The 22,767-nt window shown below is 38.8% G+C and overlaps 3 protein-coding genes across 3 annotated transcripts in view; all 3 read right to left on the bottom strand.

Moving 5' to 3' along the window:
• Window positions 1-8,775, bottom strand: part of LOC109709120 — a 117,486-nt gene extending 108,711 nt beyond the window's left edge. Inside the window, exon 1 of the mRNA XM_020231189.1 lies at window positions 8,466-8,775. Within this exon, the coding sequence (XP_020086778.1) occupies window positions 8,466-8,720 (255 nt within the window). The 5' untranslated portion in view covers window positions 8,721-8,775. The remainder of the gene's footprint in view (window positions 1-8,465) is intronic.
• On the bottom strand, window positions 2,970-7,318 carry LOC109708579 (putative disease resistance protein RGA3). The gene is made up of 3 exons (XM_020230379.1): window positions 5,320-7,318; window positions 3,669-3,797; window positions 2,970-3,154 (listed from the first exon to the last, which is right to left on the bottom strand). The coding sequence occupies exons 1-2, from the start codon at window positions 7,305-7,307 to the stop codon at window positions 3,692-3,694; spliced, it is 2,094 nt and encodes a 697-aa protein (XP_020085968.1). The 5' UTR covers window positions 7,308-7,318; the 3' UTR covers window positions 2,970-3,154; window positions 3,669-3,691.
• Window positions 20,741-22,174, bottom strand: LOC109709119. Its single transcript, XM_020231188.1, has one exon. It carries the CDS (start codon window positions 22,172-22,174, stop codon window positions 20,741-20,743), a length of 1,434 nt encoding a protein of 477 aa, XP_020086777.1.

The following is a 22,767-nucleotide window of genomic DNA, read 5'->3' as shown; positions in this document are numbered from 1 at the left end:
GGGCCGAGCACCACGTCGCCAATGGTGCGCCACATGACGGCGGCGAAGCAGAGGCCGTGATGGAAGATGAGGTCGGTCACGCCGTAGGCGGGGAACCCCCTGTAGGTATGGTGCCTCCACGCAGCGTAGCCGTCGCTCGGGCCGCAGGTGATGACGCGGGCTGAGATGGTGTTTCCGAGGACGAGGACGAGGATGAAAGAGGAGGGGTCGTCGGTGGGGTCGGCAGAGAGGACGGCGAGGCGGACGAGGGCGGCGAGGTGGCGGAGCCTGCGAGGTGGATCGCCCCGAAAGAGAAGGTAGCGGTCGACGGTCCTCTCATCGTAGAGGGGAAAGGATAGGGGGACGGAGGAGAGCGGGGGAGGGAGGGGGATGGTGGCGGCGGTGAGGGGGTTGAGGAGGGAGATGTGGGAGGTGGGGCCGAGGAGGATGAGCCAGCCGTGGGAGCAGCCGACGCAGACGTGGCGGGTGGTGTCGGAGAGGGAGGGGAGCGGGCGGAATGTGGGATTGCGGAGGCTGCCGAGGGGGAAGAAGGGGGAATCGGAATGGCTGTGGCCGAGGCGGGGGAAGGGGACGATGGGGCCGAGAGGGTAGTCGGGAAGGGGCGGGGTATAGGGCGGGGTACGATGGCTGAGGCAGAGAGGATCAGGGAGGGCGAAATGTGGGGGGAGGAGGAGGAAGGGGAGCAGGCCGGGATGGGGGGAGGGGGGGATGGCGGAGAAGATGGTGCGCCATGATTTGCAGGTGGCACGGAGAGCGGCGTGATCGGCGCAGGTCAGCCTCGCGACGATGCGGGGCAAGATATCCCCGGGAAAAGGCGGCGCCCACAGCTCATTTCCGCTGTCGCCATCACCGGCGGAGGCCGAGGATTCGCTCATCTTCGATTTCTTGATTGATTTTGGGGGTTGGACGCTGGAGCAGGGAATCTGGGAGGGAGAAGTTTTGGAGGGAATACAAGAAGAAGGTGCTGCAGGGTGGGGGGTTTCAAACGGGCTGGGTTTTTATAGCAGAGTGAAAACTTCAATTTGGTCCTCTGGTTTTGACCTATTTGTACTTTGGTGTCTCTATCCCGTTTGGACATTAACATGAATTTCTTTTTTTTCCCCTTTTTCTCTCAGCTTTAGAAGGTATTGTTGTTCATTATTTTGCTGAATAATAAATTTTATTGTGAGATAATTTATCTTTCCGTGGAAAAAAATGATTTCTAGGCTAAATATTTTTATCCATTCTAGAAGTTTGAGTATACTCCTCACAGTATGAAATTATTGCACGAAGCTAGAGTTTCTATTTTGTATGAACTTTAATGAACCCCTCCTATGATTTACTGCATCTTTTTTTTTTTTTTTTAGCAATTCTGTGATTTAGAAGTTTTATTTTGCTATCTCATAGTTTTATTTTTGTCCTATCTGTGGATTTTTTTTTTTCCCGCCTCCCAGAGACCGTAGCTGTCTCATTCCTGTAGCCTAGTTCATATTCCTAATGAATGAAGCGGGTAGCATGCTATCTTTTTCTCAAAAAAATAATTTACCATTAAAGAGCTTAATAAAGTAATATTATTGTAAATTATAATATCATATGGTTTGTAAATTATAATATTTTAGGTTTATAAGTTGCACTATTTTATCAACCACTTCAACAGAAGGCCCGTTTAGTGATAAAAAAAAAAAAAAAAAAAAAAAAAAAAAAAAAAAAAAAACAAAGGCCATATGGCAAAGCAAAAGTTTTTTCAACCACATATTAAAAAAGTGAAAATATGCTAATTTATAGGGGGCTAATTAAAAGTTTATTGTATCCTATTTTATAGCACTACTCCATCCAAAGGCTAGTATTTTCGCACTAATTTTATCATTTTTTTTGTTAATATTAAAAATTTAAAAGTACTTTATAAATCTTTGAATATGTGAGTATAAAATTTACACTACTTTTAAATGAGTATAATATATAAGAAGATCCAATGAATGAAGCGGATAGTATGCTACCTTACTCTCAAAATATATATATATATAAGAAGAATAAAAGCTAAATCTCATAATCACTTTTCATTTGTACAAGAATGATCCATCAATCTCCTTTTTTTATTACATTTGTCACCTAAACAATTTCAATAGCATTAGGAGATACCACCTGGGTTTAGGGTTGAGGGTTTGTTCGTAAACTTCGATCCGCGAAAGTGGTAGCAACATGCATATACTAAATTGCATTCAAATTTTTATCCATATTTAACTTGTTCGAATCATATTTAACTACCTCTTTAATTTTCTCGATTACTTGAATAAAAAAATAAGAAATTTATATAACTTACCACAACTATCACTTATTTTAATTTTACTATCTAATCTTTAAGAGTTTTAATTTTGCTATACAATTCTTTAATTTATTTGATTCGAGTCAAATATCTCTTTAGCTTTAAATTTTAAATGTATTATTTATCTTTACATGTTTAATTACTATATTTTATAAATTTATGAAGCTATAAATTTATTAAAATAAATAATTAATCTAAATTTGATATTGCACGAGCAGTGAGATCACTTAACTCAAACAAATTAAATAATGCAGCAATATATATCTATATTTTCATTTAAACCACATGTTTGGTAAAAACCAAACTGGAAAAGCAACCCACTTCTATTGATTCAGTTTGATTTTATTAATAAATCGATTCAGATTTGCGGAATTTAAAAACTAAAAATCTTGCAGAAAGCGAAATAATAAAACTTTTAATACTTTAAAATTTATCGGCTTCGGATCTAATCAAATAAAAGAAAAGATAAATTAAAGTAAACATATATGGAAATTAACCCTCTCAACTGCGGTACATACATACTAGGTCCAACTTGCATGCAAAAAAACATCATCTGATTTTAAACAAGTTCTAATTAAAGTAAACATATATACTAGTAATAAACTCTACATGAGATTTACTTAAAAATTACTGTACCCTCTAATATCCGTATGAAAAAAGTAGCAACATTTTGTTTATTCAAACCAAACAATCTTTTTCAAGCCCATAACATGTTAAAATTACAAACAATCAATCCAAATTATAAAATAGTACATTCAGAAACTAAATTTATATCACGAAAACACAAATATATATTATATAACCGACAACAGCACACTACGATTCTTGTCCGGCACGCTAAATAGCACCAACCTGAAAGAGAAGACCACAGGTCCATGAATAAAAACTCTCACCATTGCATGTAGATATATAAAATCTGTTTATTTTTGGCAAAACAAAGGGAAAAAAAAAAAACTCTTCTCAAAGGGGAATAGTGATCACCAAATAAGCTAAAAGAGAATGATTCTTACATGAGCTATACTACGCTTTGAGATAAATAACTGAACTTTAAAAAATTTAATTCTACTCTCTAACTTTCCGCCGTGTTTATTATGTTCCTTATAGAATTCGAAAGGATACTTAACGTTTTTTAATAAAACATTTTAAAATTTGATTAAAAAATATCTTTTATTTTTTGATACATTCTGCACTTTGTTTTTGACGGAAGAGACTAAATTCTAAAAGAATCTAACAAATCTTTCAAAGAAAATTGCTTTTATCAAAATGAGCATATATAAGGTTTACAAATTAAAATCGAAATTCCTAAAGCCCAGTTGCCCGCTTTAAAAGCACGGGATAGTTTAGATAATATATAATCTCTTTTTACCTCCAAATAATAAGTACATATACTTATGCTCTCCTCGCTAGCCAATTCGATCTGCTCCAACAACTCGTCCAACTCTTCTTCTCCTCCTCCTCTGGCGAGCTGCTCCCTTCTTCCTCATATGGGTAGTTCCTGCACCATAACAACACAAAATGGTAACTTTTTTTAGCACATTAATCTGTCACGCTCCAGTTTCATAGCAGAAGCCTAGGGGGACGTCAACAGACCCACCCAACCGATAGAGTTTCTCCTATACGCACGAAGCGACCAACGAGACAGAAGCAGTAATAAAGGAATCAAAGAGTCAACATTAATGATTCTAGAGTTCACAACTAAACACAAAGTATCAGAGCTATTTATGTAAAACTAAACTAAACAACGACCACTATCCATACAAATATACAACCATACATTTCACAATAAATATATATGAGTAAAGACCCTGACCCCGCCAGTCCTAATGTACATCATACAATCTCAAAACCAACTAGCTAGTGGTCCTCTATATACACAGGTTGGAGATGCTATCTATGGTTAGACTTTCTAATAACGCATGATATATATAAGATACCTTATTTCAATTTGTAAAGAAAATATCCCAGGACTCGAATAATATATCAGCAATATGACCAAAAATAATTACTTCGTAAATTCTATATATCTTTCAAGTAGAAACTTTTCGGCATCTCAAATCGCTACAAATTAAGAGAAGGTTAAAATTTCATTAATTAGTCTATATACGTGCAAGAGCGCTTGTAAATTTTTGTTGGCAACAAACCATGTTTTAGAATATCTTAGCTGCACTTTTACGTAGTTGATTTTGAAATGTGGCTTTTAAATTGTGCAACGGCAAGCTGCTATAGTTTCAATTGTGCAAATTAGTAAAGTTGCAATTGCTGCAAAATTTGTGGAAAAATAATTGCCTCTTGTAATCTATGAACTACTTGTACAAGCAAAATATTTTGTTGAATAGCAATTTAGCATATCTAAACAGGAAGAAATAAGAACAGGATAAAACTTATCTAAGAGTAGGATAAAACTAATCTAAAATTTATAATCACTCAGAATATAAATTAAATAAAATCGCACAGATATATAAATTGGTGGGTCAATTGCTCGAGAAGGTGGGGATTGGAGATTGTGAATAGCAAATGGTTTGTAACTCATGTTGCAGTATGTGTATCTATAAGTATGTTACCAGAGGTTTATACGGTGAGGAAAAACTTCAATTTGGACCCTCTATAATTCAATGCGTTTTTACTTTACCGTCCTGTACTTTAAATAGTAAGTTTTACTTTAAAATTTTGTGATTATTTCTTTTCTTCGTATCATTGTAAGAACTTGCCATCAAGTGAAGTACTAAAGTGCTAAAATTTATAAAATATACTACTTTAGTATCCTATAATTCATAAATTTAAGCACTTCAATATTCTTTGGTAGTAGTTGGGCAAAATAAAGACAACAATAAAATAGCAAAGTGAAATATTTTATAGCAAATGAACCACATGGGGCGGGGCTAATGGAAGTTTTTCCATCTGGATTAAAAAAAAAAAAAAAAATTTAAAGAAAGAGGTTTATATGCTAGCTACAATAGAATATTAAGGTGCTAGCCAGCTAATTAATTAAAGAGTAGTCAGATTTCTAAATTAATTACCTTCCATTAACAGAGACATATTTGATGTGATCGACAGTGGTGTCGACAAATTGTCCGGCTGCATTGAACAATAATGGGCAACAAAAAATAGTTAACTCCTTTAGTGCGGTCATCTTGTGGGCAGGCAAGTAACGGAGACTGCTGCACCAATAGATGAACAAGGACTGCAGGTCGGAGAGCTCCCCAAGCCAATCTTCAATTCTCTCAAGATCTTCGCAATTCTGTATTCTCAGGATGTGGAGGGACGTGAGACTTCGCAAGCTCTCGGGCAAACAAGTTAGCTGCTGACATCCTACTATTGCTAGACTCTGCAGCCCCTTATTTGGTCGCGGTTGGAGTGAAACAGCGGCATCACCGCCATCAAGTGGCGTCGCACGTTCGAGAATTAAAGATAGATTCTCGCTGCTTGTTCGGGAAATGGTCAGATATTCAACCGATGGCGGGAGGCAAGGCTCCGGTCTCAATTGAGGACATTCTTTAAGCAACAAGTTAGTGAGACACGAAAAAATGGGAACTCGCTCTCGCCTGCCTTCTTCGTCATCCACCGTCAATACCGTCACCCATTCTCGCAGCCCAGGCATGCAGCCCAACAAAAGTCTCGTCAGCGCAGGGAACTTATCTACACCCAAATTTGTTATTGCAGGCATATTTTGTATAATTAGGTCTTCAACAAAAGGAAGTTGCCCCAGCGGCGGGAGTGAGCTGCATCCGGGCACATTCTCAAGTCTGATTTTAACGAGATTTGGGAGGTACGAGCCAATCCTATTCATCATCCAGCTAGGAAACTTCCTGCCTCCGTAGCCTTCTATTTCCAAATTCTCTAGCTTTTGATGTGGTTGAAGATTTTCTAGCACGGTATCTATCTCTTCCGCCGGTAGTACAGTATCCATGCCTTCTTCCGCACTTAAAACATTCCATTCCAACTTCAAAGACCGCAGGTTCTTCTCTATCAAATTTGCAGCCTTGGCATCAACCGGACTCGTTACATTTTCAAGACCCTTGATCTCCAGCTCGCCGACAAGCTTAAGGTGCTCTAGCTCAGAGATGCTAGCACAATGTTCAACGCGGTCTTGCTTGCCGACGACAAAAACGGACAATTCCTGCAAGCTAAGTAACTTGCCGATCCCTCGGGGCATGCCCTTCAATTCCGAGCAATTGTTGTTTAACAATTCTTTTAGTTTGGTCAGCTTTTGGATCATTTTAGGCAGCTCACATAATTCTCCACAGCCACTAATGTCTAGTTCCTCTAAATGCTGAAGATCATATAACGATGACGGTAATGATATTAGAGAACTGCACCCAGAAAGATTTAGAATACACAAGTTTTGAAGGCTCCCAATGGATTCAGGTAATGCCACCAAAGATTTTAAATTTGATAGGTCTAGGTAATGCAGGTTTTTGAGGTGACATATAGGTTCAAGTAATCTCACCTTGTAGCACCAACTCAAATTTAGTGCGTACAAATTCTGAAGGTTGCTAATGGAGTCTGGTATTGTCTGAAATTGGCAATATCCTAAATCTAAAATCCGCAAATTCGTAAGCCTTCCTAGAAATTTGGGTAATGTACGGATCTCGTGGCAGCCTGAAAGATTCAAGGTTTGCAAGTTGCAGAGGCTGGTAATTGATTCAGGCAGTTCTTGTATATTTGTCGATGAAAGGTTGAGGTATCTTAAGAGCTTCAACTTACCGATTGAGCTTGGCAGCATAGATATTTGGGAACCATGTAAATCCAACAGGCGTAAGCATTTTGCCTCGCTATAAAAAGCCATAATAAGTGCACCAGATTTCCTAAATTGAAGAGCACGCAACCTCTGCGCTACTGTGGTTGGAATCTGTGGCATGAAACTACTGTGTATTGATGCATAGCGACAACCTTCCGGGAACCCTGTTGACTCTTTTCCAACTATAGCAGCAACTTCTTCTCTTGCTACAGACTGTGCGAGGTCGTGCACTAAATCATGCATCCGGTATCTGTATTTGTTCTCCATGTCGTCTTGAAGGAAAGACATCCATACTAGATCGTTAAAGTACTCATTCCCAATATCTTCCATCGAAGTCCATGTTTCATGCGATGAAATGAAGCCTAAAGCAATCCATTGCCGGATCAAGTCATCTTTATTAATTGCGTAGTCCTTGGGGAATATGGAGCAATAAGCAAAGCACTGCTTCAAAGATGACGGCATCTGAATGTAGCTCAATTTTAATGATGGTAAAATAGTTTTCTTTTCTTTCAGACTCCACATTTTGTCATCCCTAATAGCGGACCATGCATCCTCTGTCCTGCTCTTAAAGCGCATCATACTTCCTAAAGCGTTCGCTGCTAACGGCACACCGCCGCACTTCTTTACTGTCTGCTTTCCGATTTCGACCAAGCTTGGATAGTCTTTCTCTTCCCCTTCCTTGAATGCCCGTCTTTTGAACAATGTCCAACAATCATCATCTGATAAGCCTTTCACACGGTGCGGTTCGACTGTTCTCATTATCTCGGCAACCTTTTCGTTCCGCGTGGTCACTAAGATTTTGTTTCCCTTCTTGCCGTCCTTGAATAAAACCTTAAATTTCTCCCACTTATCCTGATCTTCGTTCCATACATCGTCCAGCACCAGCAAAAATCTCTTCTGGCTAAAGATCCTGACAAGGCAACTGGCGACGGCATCTGAGTTATCAAGAGCACAATTCTCTCCGGCTGCAGATATCACCGGCTTTGCGATCGTCTTCATGTCGAAATCGGTAGACACGCAAACCCACGCCCGTAGATCGAAGCAATGCTGGCCCGTAACCCGCTCGTCGTTGTAGGCCAGCTGAGCAAGCGTCGTCTTCCCCAATCCCCCCAATCCCACGATCGGAATGACCGACACGTCGTGATCGCTGTTAGTCTCTAGGAGAAGCTTCACAATTTTCTCTTTATCACCATCTCTCCCTACTATCGTCTTTTCGTTGACGACCGAGAATGTCTCAGGGCGTTTGAACTCAGCCTCCCGAACAGGGCCAGCTTCGGCAAGACCGAAATCATTTCTTTGTTTCGCTATCTTACCAATCTTTTCTCTGAGCTCTTTCATCCTGTGTGCCATCTTGACCTTAAACTTCAGATGCATCGGATTAGCGCGGGACAGAAATCCACGTACCTTTTCAGCTTCCGTCCGGATCTCGTCCAGCAGGTCGTCGGCGTCGTAGGCGGCGTCCTTCAGTTTGCGCAGCCAGTGGCGCAGAGCGTGGCTCTCCTTCCCAGCGCTGCTCCGCTCCTCGGCGTCGAGAAGCACCGCCTGGATCGCCGAGAAGTTGCTTCTGAGATCGTCCGCGTCGTCCTTGAAGCTCCGCAGCAGCCCGATTTCGTCCCCGAGAGCGGAGCCCAGCTTGCCCAGCACTCCTTTCACCAGATCGAATGCGATCCCCTCCGCCATCGCGCGCGCCGCTGCCTAATTCTTCTCAATACGAACGTCCTACTACAGAGAGGCAGAGGATAATTAAGGGTATGCTTCTCCACCAGTGCCAGTGGAAGATGGTTGCTCCAATTACTGTGCTGTGTCTCCAATAATTATGGTGGGGGCCGCTGATGGTTCCAGAGGAGCTTCGAGAGAACGCACGCGCCAATGCCTTTTTTTTTTCTTTTTTTTCTTTTTTGAAAACTCTTACTTATACATTCATTGTGTATAGAATACACACCCCACCTATTTAAAAATAGGGGCAATTTTATGACTATTCTTGTAAAATTTAAAAATATCACAGATACTTTTCAAAATTTTGAAATATCATCAATGCCCTCTCAAACTTTATAAACTATCATGAATACCTTCCATCACCCTCTATTTGTTTTTGTAAATTTTTATAAGATAAAATGACTTTTCTACCCCTAATTGTTAGTGAGTAAAAGTGTATGGAGACTCCTCACCTATAGGTCTATTGTAAAATAGACCCCTTCAACTTTTTTTTTTATTAAGGTCTCTTAAGCTTTTAGTTTTTTTATTAGGTTTTTGCATGTAGTAAACTTTCTTAGCCGAGATATCTCATTCATTAATTTACTAATTTTTTTTAAAAAAAAATATGGCTAATAAAAATCACTCAATTGTAAAAAGAAAATAAAATTGAGAAAGTGTAAATAAAAAAAATTAAAATTAAATAGGGTCATTCAAATGGCCTATAGGTGAAAGGAAATTTACACACTTTTATTTTATTGTAGAAAATATATTTTATATGAATGTCAATTGATATTATCAAGAATTTTGGCTATCTAAATTTTTTTTTTTGTGTAATGTATGTAAATTATTATATTTAAATAGAATTAATAAATAATTAACTTTTGAGGTAACATTAAATACTAATATTGACAGTTATATATTATGATAAACTATATAATTTCATAGCGAAAAAATTAAAAAGGAGCATTTTATATTTAGTAAATTATAAATATTTTATTAAAAATTTTAAAAAGTAAAATTTAGTTAATATACAGTTCAAAATTTAGAACCAATCATTTAAATAACTTTAAATTTTTATACTTTGTTAAATTGATATATGGCTAAAATAGACATTTAAAAAAGGCAATTTCATAGATACCCTTCCAAAGCTTAAAAATACATGGTATCCCTTTCTAAAGTTTAAAATATCACATATATCCCTGTAAACATCGAAAATTAACATCAATGCCCCTACTGTTAGTTGTTATAACTTTACCATAGTTATTAAATGGTTAATAGATGTTAACTTTAATATGACAAGTTTACCCTCAGCTCCCTTAAGTAAAAATTATGGAGACCCCCTCAACTATATGTGTTTAAAATAGCTTCCTCAACTTTTATATTTTAGTTGACATCCCATTAATTTTTAGTTTTTAAATTAACTAATTTTAGTACATGAAAATGAGAATTTTGTCAAGTTTTTTTGATGATTTCACATAAATTTAGTGGCGCTATTATATTTTAGCAAATAAATAACTATGTATAAAAATTTAAATAAAAACAAAGTTGGAGAATTTTTTCGATCTTTCTTTAATCTTGGACTTCCAAAATATTTAAACCAAAATTATTCACCGATAATTTTATCTGTATTAAATGCATTAAAAAACTGAAATATAAATATTAGCTTTTGAACAAAACTCTCTCTCCTCTTTTTTCAATCGACAAAAAAAATGCATTGCCATATAGTTTGTGATTATTTTTACTTAATAGAAAAAAAAATTAAATCTACCATTTATTCAAAATTACTATTACTGATTAGGAATGCGCGAATTGATATAGGTATATCTGAACTCAATTTTGAATGATCGAACTTAATTGATGCTGATAAAGTAGTTTCAGTTATAGTGCAAAAAAAGAAGTCTCATATATTCGGGATTCATTATATTTTGATCTATATCCAAACGAACTTGAACCGAAATTCGAAGTAAAAACAAAACCAAAATTATATAAAAACATAATATATATAAAATACATTTTTTATATATTTTTAATAATAATAATATATTAATAATTTAGTTTAAATATTAATATATTAAATTAGTCAATTTACATTATTGAAATACCTATAGTAATTTAACTATTGATAAGAGATAAAGGTAAAAATAGTATTTAAAAAAAATTAACACCTCATTTCATATGAGCACTAACGGACATTAACTAGGGGAGGGTATGTGTGATAATTTTTTATATATTGGAGGGTATTTATGATATTATCAATTTTAGAAGGGTATTGATGAAATTAATGGTTCCCATAAGGGCATCTATGAAATTATTCCTTTAAAAAATAATGGATGATCTTTTTCAAGAATTTTTTACCTAAAGGGCAGTCATGAGTATTTTCAATATTTAGAGGGGTATTGATGATATTTTCAATTTTAGAGGGGCATCTATGATATAATGGCCTCCAAAAAAGGTACTGGTGAAATTTTTCCTTAAAAATAAAGTATACTTTACTAATCACATCTAACTAGTGAAATACACCCCATGGGTCAATGATCAATCTTTATCCAATTGTATAATCCATACAAATACATAATTTGACAGTTCTTTATCCATCCATCCATACAAATACATAATTTGGCAATTCTTTAAGGTGTACGTGGCAATTTTTCAGGCTTCCACGTCTATCTGCACTTTTTTACTTTCAAATGGAGGATCTTAGTCTAAATGGAGGATCTTGGTCAAGATATAGTTCCTTCCAAAGGTTGTCCTTCCCAAGTTATAGTTTCTTTTCAAGGTTGTCCTTCCCAAGATTGGACTAAAAAATTTTCAAAGTTGCATCAATATCCCCTTCTCTCTATTTCCAAACAGCAAAATAAAAATAAAATATATATATAAAGAGAGAGAGAATGAAAGGGAGAGAGATCCAAGAGAGAAGAAGAACTGTTCTCCTCCTCCTCCCTTCCCTGTCCGTTGACGTACTCGCTGCATCCACCGCGTCCGCCGCCACGTCTACCAAACCCGTCGTTGCCTATCGCCATCGCTGCCCGAGGCCGCGTCCACCGCGTCTGCCGCCGCCGCTGCCGCGTCTACCGTCGACGACGCCCAACGCCGCCCGCTGCCGCATCCACCAAGTCCGCTGCCGCGTCCACCGTCGACGACGCCCAACGCCGACCGGAGTCAGCCCAACCCGGCGCTGTCCGCTGCCGTACCCACCGACGTCACCCAACGCTGCTGAAGCCGCCGTTGCCACAGCATCCACCGCCCAAGTTGCCCGACGCCGCCCGAGCCGCATCCGCTGCCATCGCCGCCCGAGCTGCTAAGCCCGAGCCCAACGCCAATCGAACCGCCGCCGCGTGCACCATCAACACCATCTTGCCTGTTGCCATTGCCGCTGAAGCCGAGGTCGCAACCTCTCAAGTGATTTGGTTGCTTCGGGAGCAAGAAAAAGGCATTAAAGGAAAAGGGATGGAGTGTTGTTTTCTTTGCTTACTCTAAAGTGTACCCTATAAATTTTTTTATGATATTTTGAGTTAGATTAAAAAAATAATGAGACTTACCTATTGTTAAAAGAGGAAAAGAAGATGGTCATCCAGATCTTCTTTTGCATAACAAACAAAAAAAAAGAAGAAAAAAGCAAAGAGAGATAGAAGAAAAGAATTAAAAATAAAAAATAATAAATAGTATATATAATATATATATATACTATTATATAATATAAGAAATAAACTCTCCTTTTCTGTACGCTCGCGTTTTCACCCTTACCAAAAATAATTTATTAAAAAATAAATTTTTTCACACTTTTTAGAGAAAATTTATCTCTTTGCATTTTTTTCTTCCCATCAAAATTTTTTTTTATTTTTTATTCCCAAAAAATAATATATTAAAAAATGATTTTTTACCTTTTCAAAGTAAATCAAAGCTTCAAAAGCTAAGCTTCTATCTCCATTCCTTAGTTTTTGATCTCATATAATTTTGAGCTGGTTTCCATGAACAAAAGAGTAATGTTTTGAGTTTTGAATTTTGAGTTAGCAACTATTTTAATATTGAGAAGTTAACATTTTTTTTATTATATTTTTATTTTTAAAAATACATTTAAATTTTAAATTTTAAATTTAAAGTAATTATATATTAATTTATTAAATTTATTTATTATCGAAGCGCGGGTTTTATACTAGTTTATTAAAATATTGATCTTTCTTGCTTCCTTGTCCATTTCGAATAAAGAGGCAGAAAGCATTCACCCTCTGTTGGTTTTTTTTTTTTTTTTTTTTTTTTTTTGAGCAATGCTCATATGCACCAATAAAATTTCTGGCCTTAAATTTTTAAATGAATAGCAAAAAATGTCTTTTAGTTAGAGGGTGACTGACTTATTGTCATAGATACCAGTGACCCTCCTACCAAGGGTAAATTATTTTCCTCATATGTAAAATTAGCATGAAGGGTTTTTTGTAAATTTTTATTTTCATTCACATAATGCTCCTTTAGTAATTTGGTAAGATATCCCATTTTATTTTAGAAACTTTTCACCATAAGATATTTTCTCGGAAGCTATTTACCTTTTTTTCTTGTTGAGGAGAGAAATCATCTCCAAATCTAGCATTTAAATCTAAATATTAAAAATTTAATTTTAATGCAATATTTTTATTTTAATATTGTTTTTAACTATCGAATGAACAATTTAATTTAATTTAAATATAAAGGCCTTTATTTAAAATAAATAATAAAAAGTTATGTTTATCAATACAACATAATTTACAATTTAAAATAAGTAAATATTAATTTGAAATGTCGTGTCGTTTTAATATCAATTTATAATACTTGAATTGAAATATACTATTCATTTAAACATAAATTTTTCGTTCTAAAATTTAAATTAAAATTAAATTTGAATTTAATGTACACAATTATAAAGTTTAAATAAAGGTTTATTACTTATCAAATTAGCACTTGAATTTAATTTTAAAAATAGAAGCCTTTAATTTAAATAAATAATAAAAGTTATGTTTATAAATACAACATAATTTACAATTTAAAATAAGTTAATATATTTAAAATTTCGTGTCGTTTTAATATCAAATTAACAATTTGAATTGAAATATACTATTCATTTAAACATAATTTTTTCGTTTTAAAAATTAAAATTAAAATTAAATTTGAATTTAATGTACACAATCATAAAGTTTAAATGAAGGTTTATTACTTATCAAATTAGCACTTTCTAATTTGGTAAGTAACAAAATTAAATAAGAAAATAAATATTTGTATAGGATTAATCAAATTTGGTAATTAGCTTGTATTTGTTTTTTCATATTATCCTTACGAATGGTAACTTATTGAGCAGGTAACTATTATGCAAAAGTCAATCACGCCCCTCAAATATGAATAACTAGATTTAATTTAATCAATGTATTGAAGCATTCCTTTTTCTTTTCTTTTCTTTTTTTTTTTTTTACCGCCTCTCCTGCTTGGAAAGGAGGAAAAGAATAAAAACGCAATGAAGATGTTTGAGGGAAGAGGAGGGGGACCTCTAGTTTTTTTTTTTTTTTTTGCAAGGTCCCTTAAGGAGGACTTTTTTTGCTCACTCACTTCAGGTAAATCCTGATGCATCAAAGAGGCATGTTGATGGCAGCGATGGTAATTAATGAAGAAAGCGAGTAGGATGATGACTCAAAACTTTATGAAGGAGAATTTTTTTTTTTTTTAGACATCAATGCTATTAAAATTGTCTTCTATTTGTGAACCGATTCTCTTTACGATTTTGCGACTTTACTATTATGCAATTTTTCTCCAACTGTGAAGTGTATGCCCAATGATTCTACGTCAAAATGCAAAAATATTTGTCATTTTGGCTTTGCTTCAATTCTAATTCTGCATTTGTAGATACGGAATGCTTGAGACCAATTTAGCCCTGTCAAAACTGTTTTGCTTGAAATAAATACAGCTTTGTAAAAATGTGATTATTCAGAACAACTTCAGCGGTTGTTGCCATCTTTACGAGTCTTTGCAAGTTTAGCAGTTGCTTATATTAAAATGGTGAACTGAAGCAATTTCAAAACAAATTCAGCCGGAAACGGAGTCAGCCTTGTCAAAATAGATGCTTTTCTCGAGCTTTAGCAGTTGCTTATATTTAAAATAAATATAAATTAAATTTTGGTGCTTTTAGTTTAAAACACATACTTCAATTTTACAGTTTTTTTTTTTTTTTTTTTTTTTTTTCGGATCGTGGTAGACGATTCTCACGTGTGTTGGTGACGTTTGACATTTTAACTTCATACACAAAATTTGATTTTCGTGGTTTTAAATTAAATATAAATAAAAATTATATTCGTGTGTTGGTGACANTGTAAGATCAATTTTTGTCCTGCATGTCTCATCAGTTTGCAGTAGTTGTGTGCACTCTTAGCAGATGCTCCTGGTACTTTTTTTTCTTTTTTCTTTTTTTGCATCAATATGGCACAGTGTATGGAAAAGTTCAGTAAGTTTCTCAAGACTAAATCATTTTCAAAAAAAAAAAAAAAGAAAAAAAGAAGCTCACTAAGCACAAAAAATGTAGATTTAGTATTGACAACTTTGAAGGCAGAGAGAACCAAGGACAGTTACAGTGCCGAAGTCCCGCATCAGTTCCTCCTTCCATCTCTCAATTGACCTGGATCACGAAAGGCAATTGGTTTATGATTACATTCCAAGAAATATGTGTGCTATCTACATAAACAACGCAATTGTGCAATTTCGACAAGAATAGCAAAGTCACTTTCTTACAAACAATTTGATATTTAGAACTATGGAGGTGTGAGTAAAAGTTCCACTATATCGACAACAACACTACAAATCAATAAAATTATGTAGTTCTTGAACAACTCAGCAGCAGCATTAGTGAACATTATAACTATCTGATGTGATACCATTCTGAGTATTTACTGCTCTTCAAAGTCGTAAGATAGTAGATTCTTCAAAATAGTCTAATCAAAACTTCCAGATAATGTAAAACTGGATCAGAATCAATGGCAGTATCTTCTCCCCAGAATAAGGACTTTCACAACTTCCAGATAAGGCGCAGAAAAATCAACAGCAAACATAATTAGTATCAATGCCGGTAAAAATCATCACCCATTAGGTAGCAACTCATAGTCAAATGTTTGTGAAATCCACTATTGTAAACCTTCTTTAGCTAAAGGACTGACCTCGGTTTGGGTTAATAAAAGAAACCTCGAACAAAAATGCAACAATGTTTTCAGCATCAATTAAAACAAAAAGGAAACCTCGAACAGGAATGCAAAATAAGGACTCAAAACTCATAAAAGATATTGAAACACTACTATACAGAGTTTTTTAAACTATCTATGGAATCAGGGGTTGGATAGTTTGTTTGACAGATTAAAAAAAACAAAACAAATTTTGTCTAGGAGTTTCAGAATTTGGTTCTGCAAATTGAGAGATGTGGTGCTTTTATTTCGGCCGAATTCTCATAGCCAGATCCAAGAATTCATCAATTTGCATCCAATTCCCATCCAGCAGTAAATACAGGTACTCTTTACCGCGTATGCTCTATTACCTCCATTTCCTCTGGCATCCAATATATGAAAAATTCCGCATTTGGAGGCTTCTTGGAAAATTTTATTGAGCAAAAATATGTCAGAGAACTACTCTACAAAGACTAGGAATAACTCATGATGTACTACTACCATAGAACAAAGCCTGCAAAAACGCGCTTAAACTATAACAATCATTCATAACCATATTCATCGACATAATCTTCAATTCGTACTAAAAACTCAAAAAGTGCGTGCAGGGAGAACGAAAGTGTTATACGAGATCGAACCTCTGGGTGCTCATGGATCACTCTTGCGCAAATTGGGCGTAACCCACCACGGCCTCAGATTCGACCACATATTCATCTCATGCTCTTGCGCCACTTCGAACGCCTTCCTTGTGATGCCTTTCTCCATGTCGAACACGTAGACGCAGCCGACGGAAACAGCCCGATCGTTTACCACCTTGCGATACACATCGGTGAAGTAGACGCAGTTTCTTCGGATGAATCGCCGGAAGTCCCGGGCTTGCACTAAGACGGAATTCCCCGTGCCCAAGAACAAGGCCCGATTGCCGAGGTTGGCCTCGGGAGTTGGTACGAACGGACCATCCCCCTCCAACGGAGGCAAACGATGGACCAAGATGCGCCCCGCATTGATCTCTCCATGCCTGGTTACGAGCAGTAGCTCACCGGCCGACTCAATCAAGAAGTTGGTATAGTTTTTCGCAACATAGTTTTCGCGGATCCGAACATGCAAAAGCCTCTGGAATGCCGGATAGGTGTGGAAATCGAAAACGGCGATTGCGTCTGCAGGGCCGTGCAGTGAGCGCCCAGAGTAACTCCATGTGATGGCGGCGAAGCAGCGGCCGTGGTGGAAGATGAGGTCGGTGAGGCCGTAGGCAGGGAACCTGAGCGGGCTGTGGGGCTTCCACGCAGCGTAGCTGTCGCTCGGGCCACAGGTGAAGAAGCGGGAGGAGACGTCGTTCCCGAGGACGATGACGAGGATGAAGGACGAGGGGTCGTCGGAGGGGTCGGCGGAGAGGGCGGCGAGGCGGACGAGGGCGGCGAGGTGGAGGAGGCGGCGAGGTTGATGAGGCGGCGAGAGGAGGTGTTGGTCGACGTCACGAGGATCGGAGACAGGGAAGAGGTAGCGGACAGAGGAGAGCGGGGGAGGGAGGCGGAACGTGGGATTGCGGACGCTGCCGAGGGGGAAGATGGGGGAATTGGTGTAGCAGCGGTTGAGGCGGCGGGGAAAGCGGACGATGGGGCCGAGGGGGTAGTCGGGAGAGGGCGGGGTAGGGCTGAGGAGGCGGAGGGGATCGGGGAGGGTGTAGTGCGGGGGGAGGAGGAGGAAGGGGAGCGGGTGGGGACGGCGGGGGGCGGCGACGGAGGAGAAGACGGCGCGCCAAGATTTGCAGGCGGCGCGGGCCGAGGCGTAGTCAGCGGCAGTCAGCTTCGACGCGATGTGGGTCAAGATATCCGACGGGAAGGGCGCCCACAGCTCGTTTCCGCTCTCGCCATCGCCGTCGAAGGGCAAGGGTTTGATCATCTTCGATTTCTTGGTGGATTTTGGGGGGTTGGAGTTGGGGGATTTGGGAGGGGAGGGTGGGAGAAGTTTTGGAGGGAAAACAAGAAACAGGAGCTGCGGGAGTTGAGGCGATTCAAATGGACGGGGCTTTTATAGTGGGGTCAAAACTTCAATTTGACCCCCCTGAATTTTCACTAATTTGCACTCTGCCCCCTCTCGATCATGTTTGGACGTCAATATGAATTCTTATTTGATTATCCATAATTTAATTTATTTTAAACAAATAATTTGAAGGTTGTGTACTTGTGTGTATCGTACCTAATATTTGATCATACTCTTTACGGGATAGAATAATTACACATAGATGTCGTGAGTTTTGTTTAGACAAACTTATGAATGTCAACAGGTTGGGCTTTAAAAATTCAATCCCGGACCCAACTAGCAAAATTGATATCTAAATTCGAATTTGAACTTGAAACTGTCGGTTTTGAAAAGCCATAGCCAAACCCCAAGCCGATAAGAAAACCAAAATTCGAAATGAAACACGGCAACCGTACCCAGAGCCCTAAAGCAATCATCCTTCTCTACAAAATTTTAAAACATATCTTATTCGAATCCAAATTTTTAGGACACAAATTGAAATTTTTATATATTATCCAGTAGAAAGCCCGTTTGGGTTTGGGTTCTGTTCGGATTCGGATTTGGGTTTGGATTTGGGTTCATGTTTTCGTTTTGTTATACCTAATTAAAAGTACACCCACTTAGCATCAGTTAAAACTCACCCTATTTGGATTCGGTGTCAGAATATCCATATTCATTTACATCCCCAGATAAACTTCAATCGGCTTCTATTGTTTTGGTGCGTTTTTAATTTCGTCGTACTGTGATTTGAAAAGTTTTGTTTTTAATATTTGGAAGTTTTGTCATCATTTTATTTTAACAGGAAGATAAAAATCTTTCACTATTATTTGAAAATTTATAAAACACTAGTTATTTGTGCTTTGTAAGTTTTTTTTTTTTTGTGAGAAATAGATAACATACTATCCGCTTCATTTATTTCAGTTTTGAAATAAACTTAGCCGGAAATGTAAATTAACTAGAATTCGAATTTTAAACCTGGATACCAATCATTAAATTCTTTGTCACTTACATTAGGAACGATTGGTGTGAATTATAATATTTTAGCACCACTCAACAAAAGTTTCTTGTAGTGACACAAAAAAATAAAAAATTAAAAAGGCATAAGACATAATATGTCAAAGTAAAGAAAAGGAAAAAAAAAAAAAACAAAAAAAAAGAAAAGAAAATCAACCACATATTGGCTACGCGAAAATGTGCGAATTTACAAAGGGGCAACGTGAAGTTTTTCTAATATTTATATCACGCCCTATATTTCTTAGAGCAATGCCATATGCACACTCAAAAAATAAATATATATCTTATATTTTATACATCAAAATATTAATGTTGTCGAACTAATCTTATCAATTTTTTTTTAAATAATAAAAATCCAAAAAAGTTATCTAAACCCTTGGTTGGGTTAGTGTAAAATTTACATTCCACTTGTGTATACACAAGTAGTATTTCTCTTTCAGATGACATATATGGGAATCAAATCTCTGACCTAATAGACAGGCACCAAAGTAGTAGCTAGCACTTTGTAATCCACAAAACCGAGGACTCAAATTCTATTTTGTTAAATGGCATGTACAGAACATCAAACTTGCTAACTTCTGGACAATCATCTGAATAGCAACCCTTAGACACGATGTTAGTTGTTAAAAAAGTGTTTTGTTCAATCTCAAGAATTGAATAGCTTCTAGTTGTTAGTTATTTGAAATTAAGCAAGATGCACAGGTTTAGATCCCTCTTTCGTGCTTCAACCTTCTCATTCTGCATCTAGCGCGAGTAACAAAATGATCTAAAATGCTTAACCTGCTGGCAATTGGCCTCATTCACTCGTTCAAAAAAGCCAAAATAAGGTTCAGATGTGAACATGAAGTCAACTGGTTCAGTTAGATGTTTACTTCAGATGAATCATGCTGTTCATCACACAGAAGGATCAAATTATTTCTTGCATATATGTCTCATCAGTTTCTGACAGCTGTGTGCACTCTCAGCAGATGCTCTTAGATGGTACATCAAGTTCAAACCAAAACTGTACAAAATGCTTTTTGTATCAGATATGATACAATGTATGAAAGAAGTTTTAGAAGTTTCATAGAACTACTCTATATATATATGATCTCCCTATGTACAAAAACTGAAAGAGTTTGTATTGATGACCCTGAAGCTGGAGAATCAAGAACAGTTACAAGGGTCGAATTGCCGCATCAGTTCCTCCCTTCATCCGTCGAGTGACCTGAATCACGAAAGACGATCACTTTTACGATTATATTCCACGAAATATGAGTGCTATCGACGTAAACAGCGCAAATTGCGTAATTCGGACAAGAATAACAAAGTTACTTTCTTACGAGGCAACTCGATATCAAGGTGTGAATTGAAGTTTCACTATATCGACAACAACACGATAAATCAATAAAAGTAAGCAGTCTCGAGCGCCTCAGCGGCATCGTTACTGAAGATTACGACTGTCTGATAATGGCACTATTCTTCAAAATTGTCTAATCAGAACTTGGAGTGTTCATACTGCAGTATTTTCTGATCAGAAAAGAACTTAAAAACGTGCGCAGCAAACTTATTAAAGCATGAAAACCAATAAAAATCGCATGTTTGTGGAATTCACTACTGTAAAGCTTCTTCAGCTAAAGGACTAAAAGTTTAGTTTGGCTTAGTTCAAGGAACAAGTCTAGAATCTCGATGACACGAAAAAGCGACAAGAACGATGTTTTCAGCAACAATTAGAACGAAAAAGAAACCTCAAAAGTCATAAAAGAAATTGAAATTCTGTTGTAAAATAGAATGAAGAACATATGAGGCATGTAAAAATGACTATGAAAACTATGAGCATATTTTCAGGGGAGAATCAAAAATGGAAGTGTTGTTATGCGAGATTGAACCTCTTGGTGCTTGTGGATCTCTCCTGCGCAAATTCGGCGTAACCCAAACCGGCCTCAGATGCAACCACATGTTCACGTCGCGCTCTTCCACCACTCCGAACGCCCTCCTCGTGGAGCCCTGCGCAACGTCAGACTCGAAGACGCGGCCCACGAAAACCGCCCGATCATCTCCCGGCTCGCAACACACGTCGGTGAAGTAGACCTTGTTTCCTCTGACGAACTGCGAGAAGTCTCGGGCCGCGACCGACACGGAATTCCCTGTGCCCAAGAACAAGGCGCGACTGCGAAGGCCGTCCTTGGGAACCGGCACGATCGCCCCGTCTCCCTCGATCGGAGGCAATTTGTAGATGGAGATGCGCGCCGCAGTGGTCTCTCCAAGCCTCTTCACAAGCAGAAGCTCGCCTTCCGACTCGACCAAGAAGCCAGCGTAGCTCGCTGGACTGTTGTAATTGCCGTCGTTGTCCCTGATATCGAGGAGCCTCTGGAACGCCGGACTGGCGCCGAAGTCGAAGACCGCAACGTACCGCCCCCTGACGGCGGCGAAGCAGAGGCCGCCGTGGAAGGCGAGGTCGGTCATGCGGGTGGCAGCGATGTCGGCGTGGTGGTGGAGCCAGTGGTGCCTCCACGTGGCATAGCCGTTGCCCGGGCCGCAGGTGACGACGCGGAAGGTGACGTCATTTCCGAGGATGATGACGAGGAGGAACGAGGAGGGACAGTCGGAGGGGTCGGCAGAGGGGTCCGCGGAGAGGACGGCGACGCGGATGAGGGCGGCGAGGTGGAGCGGGCGGTGCGAGCCCTGCGGGAGGAGGTATTCGTCGATGTCGTGGTTGCGGACGGGGAAGAGGTAGCTGACGGAGGAGAGCGGAGGAGGGAGGGTGATGGTGTCAGCGGTGAGGGGGTTGAGGAGGGAGATGTGGGAGGAGGGGCCGAGGAGGACGAGCCAGCCGTAGGAGGAGCCGACGCAGACGTGGCGGGCGGTGTTGGCGAGGGAAGGGAGACGGTAGCAGTCGCGGGGGACGTCGAGAGGGAAGATGGGGGGAGCGAGAATGCGGCGGTCGCCAAGGCAGGGAAAGCGGACGACGGGCCCGACGGGATTGTTGGCACCGAGAGTGCGGCGGCGGCGGCAGAGGAGGAGGGGATCGGGGAGGGCGTAAGACGGGGGGATGAGGAGGAGGGGGAGCTGATCGCGGTGGTGGGCGGAGGGGATGGAGGAGACGATGTCGCGCCACGATCTGGAGACGCACCGGAGGGCGGCGTAATCGGTGGCGGGCAACATCGACACGATGCGGGAGATGACATTTGCCGGCAAGGACGCCAAGGGCCCAATTCCGCTCTCCTCGTCGTCGTCGGAGGCCGAGAATCCGACGTTCTTCATTTTCTTGATGGATTGGGGGTGAAGGTGAGGGAATTGGGAGTTGGGAGGGGGGGTGGGGGGGAGATTTGGAGNGGGGGGGGGGGGTTTGGAGGGAAAGAAAGAGGCAGGAGCCGGGGGGTTTCAAATCGGATGGATTTTTATAGCAGAGTAAAAATTTCAAGTTGGCCCCTTCGGTTTTGATTATTTGTACTCGGCCACATCGATTTTGTTTGAATGTGTGAGTATGATTGTTATTTTTTTTCTCTATGATCGGATCGGAAGGTTGGAGATTGAGTGTCGCTGCTTAGAAGGTATTAATAATGATAATTTGATAAAATTGCGTATTTAGCAATCACTTAGCAGTTCAAATGTCATATTTATTCCGAATATTTAATAGTATTTTGGGAATTTTTGCAATATCGCTATTCTAAGGTTCTTTCGGAAAAAAACTTCAACTAACCATTCTTGTATTATTTAGTGCATTTTCAATTTTGCTATTTTGTGATTTAAAATTTTTTATTTTGCTATTTCGTAGTTTCATCTCTATTTTACCGTAATAATTCCTCACTAAATAGGATAGTTTAGGAATTAGATTGGAATACTATTAATAGCAC

The sequence above is a fragment of the Ananas comosus genome, linkage group 4, assembly GCF_001540865.1.
Source record: "Ananas comosus cultivar F153 linkage group 4, ASM154086v1, whole genome shotgun sequence".
NCBI lineage: Eukaryota > Viridiplantae > Streptophyta > Magnoliopsida > Poales > Bromeliaceae > Ananas > Ananas comosus.
This window is presented reverse-complemented; position numbering and strand designations above follow the sequence as displayed.

What these genes read in the sequence shown, in the direction of transcription:
- LOC109709119 (XM_020231188.1), bottom strand. Translation starts at nt 22,174, where the DNA reads ATGAAGAACGTCGGATTCTCGGCCTCCGACGACGACGAGGAGAGCGGA.
- LOC109708579 (XM_020230379.1), bottom strand. Translation starts at nt 7,307, where the DNA reads ATGGAGAACAAATACAGATACCGGATGCATGATTTAGTGCACGACCTC. An exon ending in TATGTCTCTGTTAATGGAAG is followed by an intron (nt 3,798 to 5,319) that starts GTAATTAATTTA and finishes GTTATGGTGCAG; the next exon opens with GAACTACCCATATGAGGAAG.